This window comes from Brienomyrus brachyistius, chromosome 8 (genome assembly GCF_023856365.1).
Source record: "Brienomyrus brachyistius isolate T26 chromosome 8, BBRACH_0.4, whole genome shotgun sequence".
Classification (NCBI taxonomy): domain Eukaryota; kingdom Metazoa; phylum Chordata; class Actinopteri; order Osteoglossiformes; family Mormyridae; genus Brienomyrus; species Brienomyrus brachyistius.
The window spans coordinates 18431974-18439473 of NC_064540.1; the positions used below are offsets into that span (position 1 = coordinate 18431974).

The 7500-nt window shown below is 54.4% G+C and overlaps 1 protein-coding gene across 3 annotated transcripts in view; it reads right to left on the minus strand.

Annotated features, from left to right (window-relative positions):
* The window catches only part of crocc2 (ciliary rootlet coiled-coil, rootletin family member 2), a 32071-nt gene that overhangs the window by 6317 nt on the left and 18254 nt on the right, over window positions 1-7500 (minus strand). For all 3 annotated transcript variants that reach the window (XM_049023033.1, XM_049023035.1, XM_049023034.1), the window contains exons 19-28: window positions 5615-5742; window positions 5208-5377; window positions 4711-4890; window positions 4489-4623; window positions 4215-4358; window positions 3905-4143; window positions 2087-2246; window positions 1823-1990; window positions 812-1247; window positions 291-466 (exon numbers count right to left, since the gene is read on the minus strand). In XM_049023033.1, the coding sequence (XP_048878990.1) occupies window positions 291-466; window positions 812-1247; window positions 1823-1990; window positions 2087-2246; window positions 3905-4143; window positions 4215-4358; window positions 4489-4623; window positions 4711-4890; window positions 5208-5377; window positions 5615-5742 (1936 nt within the window). The remainder of the gene's footprint in view (window positions 1-290; window positions 467-811; window positions 1248-1822; window positions 1991-2086; window positions 2247-3904; window positions 4144-4214; window positions 4359-4488; window positions 4624-4710; window positions 4891-5207; window positions 5378-5614; window positions 5743-7500) is intronic.

Genomic DNA, 7500 nt, shown 5'->3' on the forward strand with positions numbered 1-7500 from the left:
TCAAATCAGAGACACAATAAGGACCTTCTCAGCATGAGCGATTTATTATCCTCTCCAAAGCGGTCGATCTCTGCCCTGGATAGTTTCCACACCAAAGTAAGCTTTTCCATTTTGCAATGTTCTGTACCAAGCTGGTTAGTCCTATAGTGGGGTGACTGATTATGAGGCCCCCAGAACACCTGGAATCCGGCCCCCATTATTCTGTCCGCATAACCTGCACATGCTTCTTCCATTTACATCCATGTTCTGTCCTGCTCACCATGCACCCTCCCCCCTCCACTCCCCCTCACCCTGTCCCTCTGTGCCTCCCGCAGCTCCTGCAGGAACTCCCTCAGCCCACTGCGCAGGGTCTCTGAGTCCAGCTCCGGCAGGGGAAGGGGCAGCGGAGTGTCGCCCCGCTCGGGGGAGATGGGTCTCGAGCCTGCGCCCTTCTCCGAGGCCCCACTGCTGCTCGGCTCATCCCAGCCTGGTGGGGAAACCCAGCCCGCTGTGAGCTCTGACACTGGAACAGGCTCTCAGTCATATGCTGAAGCAGAGCGACACACCCGCATCAAATAACCACAGACCAAACTGTTCCTCCGTCTATAAGGTCTGTAATAAATTATGACTCTCAGTTTTCTCTGGTTTCCCTTGAGTCACAGAGAATCACATCAAACCACATTAGGCAATCCCACGATAAGCGAAACCGGTTAATAATAAGCTAATTTAGGATATTCTGCTCCTGACCTATTAATTGGCAGTATTTTTAAAGCACCGCTGTAGCATAAGAGATGATATGATGATGTGGTTTTGTGATTATTGTGGTTCAGACCTCTGGAGGGTGATGTGGAGCGGCGTAGGGGCGAGACGCTGCGATGTCGCGAGAGCGCGGGTGTCCCAGGGGATGTGGTGGCGGGGCTCCGCCCCCGGCCACTGGCCGAGCTCCTCCTGCCCCCAGCGCCGATGCCTAGCGTGCGGCTCAGCGCCGACTGCAGGCTCCCCAGTCGGAATTCCAACTCCTTGGCACGGGCCTCCGCACGGGCAAGCTCCGCCTCCGTGGCGGCCAGGCGGCCCTGCGCCTCGCTGAGGTGCAAGCTGGCCTGCGCCGCCCCGTCCTGCGCCGTCTGCGCCCGCAGCGCCAGGTTGCGCGCCTCGTCCTGCAGCTTCTTCTCGCAGCCGCGGGATTCCTGGAGCTGAGCAGAAAGCTCCCGTTCGCTGCTGCGCCAGCCGCACTCCGAGTCGGCAAGTCGCCGCTGCAGCGTGGACATCTGGGGGGGGGGGGGGGGGGCACGGAGAAGACAGCTGTGTGGATTCCCACCTCTGACCTTCGGCCTCTGAACTTCCGGCATCTTGATATCCACCCCCGTTACCCGACATCCTCAGAGCCACCAAATGGGATTTAACACCAAACATAGCCCAGCTAATAAACATTATGTTTATTACATTGGTCACATAAAACATTACTAACATATTTATAATATTTTATTAAAAGGATTGTGGTATCCCATGTGATAGGTTTGATAATTTTATACATAAACCAATATAAACAAAAGTTAATTAAAGTCATATGAGAATAATATATAATTAAAACCATAAGTAGCACCCACACACAGCCAAATGCAGCCATATGCAGCTATGCGCAGCCACACACAGCCAAATGCAGCCAAATGCAGCTATTCACAGCCACACACAGCCAAATGCAGCCATATGCAGCTATGCGCAGCCACACACAGCCAAATGCAGCCATATGCAGCTATGCGCAGCCACACACAGCCAAATGCAGCCATATGCAGCTATGCGCAGCCACACACAGCCATGTACAACTGCACGGGGCCCCACCCACCTCCTTCTTGAGGGTGTTCCTGACTGTCTCTGCCTCGGCCAGCCTCTGTTTCAGCGTGAACGTCTCCCTCGCTCTCTCCTCGTCCCGCTGCTCCTCCAAGGAGATCCGGGCCTGTAACTCTGCCACCTGCCGGCCCCTCTGCTCCTTCTCTCCGTCCAGCACCTTTATCTGGGGGGGGGGGGGGGCACAAGAAAGGCATGTGTCACGCGGGAGGTAACGGCAGCACTCTTGGAGTCTGACCTCCACACCGTTCTCCCCCCCGACCTGTCTGCGCAGCTCCTGCAGTTCCCGGCGAGCCTCCAGCCGCGACCGTTCCACCTCCCGCAGGCAGCTGCGCAGCTCAGCCACCTCACGCTGCGCAGATGCCAGGCTCTCCTCCAGCACAGCCAGCTTTTGGTCCTTCTCCTCACACTGACGTTTTGTGCTGGGGGGGGGGGGTGTTAACACACAGATACTGCACAATGACTGACGTGAAACATGCCTGTGTCTAAGCTAGGTAACATGTCGCCATGAAGGTAAATCACCGACAGGCATTACACAGCATTTCATGCTATTTCAAATTATGCAGAAATAATTACGACCAGAGCGACCGGCCAGATGTGCTGAACATGCAATATAAACTATTTTGTGTGCATATAGAAAATGCAGAAACAGAATTATATGTGTTTGCAATATTCTGTTTAGAAGCTTTAACTTTAGCTTTAACTGACATCATGATTTAATTTAATTACTGGACGCTATAATCCAAAGAATTGGAACCCTTACCCTTTGCATTGTTAATGCAACGAGCCGACTGCATTTCATAGCTTAATATAGGTCGAACTAAGACTGAAACTGCATTTTTGCACAAATTCTGTCAGCTTTTTTGCACGGGGGTCGTTGACGTTTTTCCCTGGAAGCTGATTGGCTGAGAAGGCCGAGCTAATCAAAGTGAGCCTTTTGCTCTGGGTGACAAACACAAGGGATGTCTGGGTTTACGGGGATACATTCATTAAACATTATCAGATCTGATCAGACACCGCTCTCCCCTTCAAAGGTGCGGCCCCTCTGGCAGCTCAGCTTTCATCACATCACAAACAAACTGGCAGGGGGGCAGCCCAGGTTCAGATATGCGCTATTGGGAAGGGCAGTGCATCTCCTGCATCAGTCAGCTGCGTGTATCGCATTTCCTGCGATGACACTGCCTCACTTCATAGCAGTGTGTCTCAGCTGGTGGGTCACGTAGTATGTGAGTTAAAAAAACAAAAGAGGATAAAACTAGCTCCAGCACCCCCCCTCTTCCCGACATCACCACCCTTACCCCCCTCATGCAAGGATACCGAGGGTCCTGAGGCCGAAGCAGCCCCTCCTGTTGTTACCGCTTTCACTACGCCAGACACTTTCTTGCAGTATGCGGTCATGTCCTTCGGATTACGTAATGCCCCAGCAACCAGCCTGTGTACATATCAGGTGCGTAGGCAGTGACTGTCATTTTTGTTTTGGGAGCTTATGTTGTATACTGTTGTTTGGATAGTGAGTGAGGCGTGGTGTTTGTCATTTTGATTCCTTTGCACTTAGGTAAGCTAGCTTTGTGTTGCGCTCGGAAGCTGGGTTTTGTTTATTGTTTTGCCGATAGCCACTCCTGGGTCCTTTTGCACTGGGTTTATTTGTTCTGTGTCCGTGGCGTGTCAATAAAAATAGAAAATGATTTTAAAAATACCCCTTTGTACACGTGTGTTCCCTTGTCCACCACGCCCTGTTATCCCCTTACTCCACTTTCACTTTCCCTTTCACTAGACTGGGGCTCGTGTCTCTAATCTCCATCTCTATGAGGTGTGTACGTTTGTGACCCTGAAAACGAAACCTAAAAGCGTCAGGGTATCCCTCTCCGTCGCGATTTTTAAGTCTTGTTTAAAAATGTACTTATATTCTTTGGCTTTTGGCCCCTTTAATGGTTCTGCTGAATTTGTCTTTATTTATTTTCTGTTTGTTTGCTTTTTTAATTTTTAATGATTTATTTTGCTTTATTTTCTTTCTTACTCTGCACTGCACTTTGACCTACAGCATGAGCCCCCAGTGTGGTTTAGAGGTCTCCGCCCCCACCTGATGCGCTCACTCTCCGCCGTCCTCAGGCTCTCCCTCAGCTGGCTGTTGGACTGGCCTAGCGTGTCCCTCTCCTTGGTGACGTCCCCCAGGGCCCTCCGCAGCTCCGCCACCTCCCGCCGCTGGGCGTCCCGGCCGTCACGCAGCTGGCAGATCTGCCTCTCCGCCTCCAGCAGCTCCCTCCTCAGTCCGTGGCCACTCTCCTCACTGCCCGACAGGGAGGCCCTGCACTCCTCCAGCTGGGGGGGCACTAGGGTCAGTGCCGGGTCACACACCTGGCGTCCAGAGAGACCCCTCTGTCCCCGCTCACCTCCTTCAGGGCGGCGTCTGCGTGCGTCTGCAGGTCTGCGCAGCTCTCCTGCAGCCGGCTCAGCTCACGGCCGTGCGCATCGCCTGCGTCGGCCAACTGCGATCGCAGGTCTTGCAGCTCCTCAGTCAGAGCCCCCACCGTAGCCTGACCATATGGAGAGATTGGGGGGGAGGCATGAGCAGTAAATATCCTGAGTGAGAAGGAGTCAGAGCCTGAGAATACACTGATCCTGTTTAAGTGAGAGTTTAAGCGCTGGTCTGACCCCCCTCCTCACCCTCTCCTGCTCTTTGAGGCGGGCCACTTCCCTACGCAGCCGGTCCAACTCCAGGGTGACCCCCCCCAGCTCAGCCTGCAGGGCAGACACCCGCTCAGACAGCACCGCCTTCTCTGCCTCCTTGAGAGACAGGGCCTGCAATTGGAGAAGGGAGAGCTAAGTGTCGTTCCAGCCAGCCAATCGGAAAGCAGGCTGCCTCCCGAAGCCCCACCCCTCGGCCACCTGCTGCTTGTCGCTCTCAGCCTGCAGGAGACTCTGGTCCCTGTCGTGCTGCAGGGTGCTCAGCTCTCTCCTCAGGTCCTCCTGTTCCCGCTCCACCCGGAGGAGGGCCTCCTCTGCCTCCTGTCGCAACCTGCGGCCCATCTCCTCCTGCTCTGCCTCCAGGCGCCTCCGGAGCGCCTCCTATGGGATGAGCCAAGCATTTCATTTGCAAGGATGGGTGCCCAATGAAATGCAGTTAAAACATGGTGCTTTAATGATAAGGACAGACCTTTGAGCAGCAACAAGAAAGGAACTTCAAGGCTAAACAATGCCACAAAAGTCACAGAAGACAGAGCAGGACAGCTAGTGCTGGTAGGTCTGGAAATTATAGGCTCTGGGTTACACATGTAGTCTATATTTATATAGTGGCCGCATATGGGAATCCTGTCTGAAAAACTGACCCCTCCCATTCTCATCATCTGTCTTTTGCAGGGGTCCAGTCACCCACACCCACTCACCTTTTCTGAGATGAGCCTATCTAGCTCCTCCTGGTGGTCGATCTGGGCACTGCGCAGGACCTGCTGAGCCTCCTGTTGGGTGAGTGCCAGGGTCTGCGCTAAATTATCCTTCTCCCGCTCGCTCTGCGCCTGGGCCAGCTCCCCATCTGCTCGCACCCGCTTCAGCTCCGCTGGCGGTGGGGGGTGGGGGATGATAGGGATAAGAGCAAATAACTTTTGCTCACTTTTTCCCTCCCACTCCCTTCACTCTCTGTCCCTCCCTCCCTGCTCCCCTCTTTGTTCCTCTGTCCCTCCTTCCCTCTCTGTCTCTCCCTTCCTGCTCCCCTCTTTGTTCCTCTGTCCCTCCTTCCCTCTCTGTCACTCTATCCCTCCCACCTTCCGTTACGGCTCCTGTTCCAGGTTCTCACCGGCGGCCGTGTCCCTGCCTAGTCGCAGGACCTGATTCTCCGACTCCAGCTGCTCCCTGCGGGACTCCAGCTGCGCCAGCTGTTGCTGCACCTCGAACAGACTCGTCTCCAGGGCCTCCCTCTCCGACCTGCGAAGGGAGGGGTGGCCTTGTCATCAGGGTTATGAGGGGAGGGGGGGGTCTTGCTGTCAGGATGATGCGGGGAGGGAGCTCGAAGAAGTGGTCCTTTTCTGTGCCACTGGGGGGCGTCGCGGGTCTGACACACATTCGTTTTTTTAAGCTTCTTACAGATGCTCTGCAGAAACCACGGACCACAGCACGACTCTCTCAGGCCTGTTTGGGATCCTCGGTTCCTCATTGACATGTGGCTCTTTTCCACTGATATCAGGAGCCGAGCTGTACCTGAGCCATACTGCAAACCAACACTTTCCCATTGTAAAGTATGTGAGCCGTTCCCGAGCCGTACCTGGGCTGTATCTGAGCCATACCCGAGTCGTAACTGGGCTGTATCTGAGCCGTACCCGGACTATACCTGAGCCATACCCGAGTCGTAACTGGGCTATATCTGAGCCGTACCCGGACTATACCTGAGCCATACCCGAGTCGTAACTGGGCTATATCTGAGCCGTACCCGGACTATACCTGAGCCATACCCGAGTCGTAACTGGGCTATATCTGAGCCGTACCCGGACTATATCTGAGCCATACCCGAGTCGTACCTGGGCTGTATCTGAGCCGTACCCGGACTATATCTGAGCCATACCCGAGTCGTAACTGGGCTATATCTGAGCCGTACCCGGACTATATCTGAGCCGTACCCGAGTCGTACCTGGGCTGTATCTGAGCCGTACCCGGACTATATCTGAGCCGTACCCGGACTATATCTGAGCCATACCCGAGTCGTAACTGGGCTATATCTGAGCCGTATCCGGACTATACCTGAGCCATACCCGAGTCGTAACTGGGCTATATCTGAGCCGTACCCGGACTATACCTGAGCCATACCCGAGTCGTAACTGGGCTATATCTGAGCCGTACCCGGACTATACCTGAGCCATACCCGAGTCGTAACTGGGCTATATCTGAGCCGTACCCGGACTATATCTGAGCCATACCCGAGTCGTACCTGGGCTGTATCTGAGCCATACCCGGACTATATCTGAGCCATACCCGAGTCGTAACGGCTATATCTGAGCCGTACCCGGACTATATCTGAGCCGTACCCGAGTCGTACCTGGGCTGTATCTGAGCCGTACCCGGACTATATCTGAGCCATACCCGAGTCGTAACTGGGCTATATCTGAGCCGTACCCGGACTATATCTGAGCCATACCCGAGTCGTAACTGGGCTGTATCTGAGCCGTACCCAGACTATATCTGAGCCATACCCGAGTCGTACCTGGGCTGTATCTGAGCCGTACCCGGACTATACCTGAGCCATACCCGAGTCGTAACTGGGCTATATCTGAGCCGTACCCGGACTATATCTGAGCCGTACCCGAGTCGTACCTGGGCTGTATCTGAGCCGTACCCGGACTGTATCTGAGCCATACCCGAGTCGTAACTGGGCTATATCTGAGCCGTACCCGGACTATATCTGAGCCATACCCGAGTCGTAACTGGGCTGTATCTGAGCCGTACCCAGACTATATCTGAGCCATACCCGAGTCGTAACTGGGCTATATCTGAGCCGTACCCGGACTATACCTGAGCCATACCCGAGTCATAACTGGGCTATATCTGAGCCGTACCCGGACTATATCTGAGCCATACCCGAGTCGTACCTGGGCTATATCTGAGCCGTACCCGGACTATACCTGAGCCATACCCGAGTCGTAACTGGGCTATATCTGAGCCGTACCCGGACTATATCTGAGCCGTACCCGA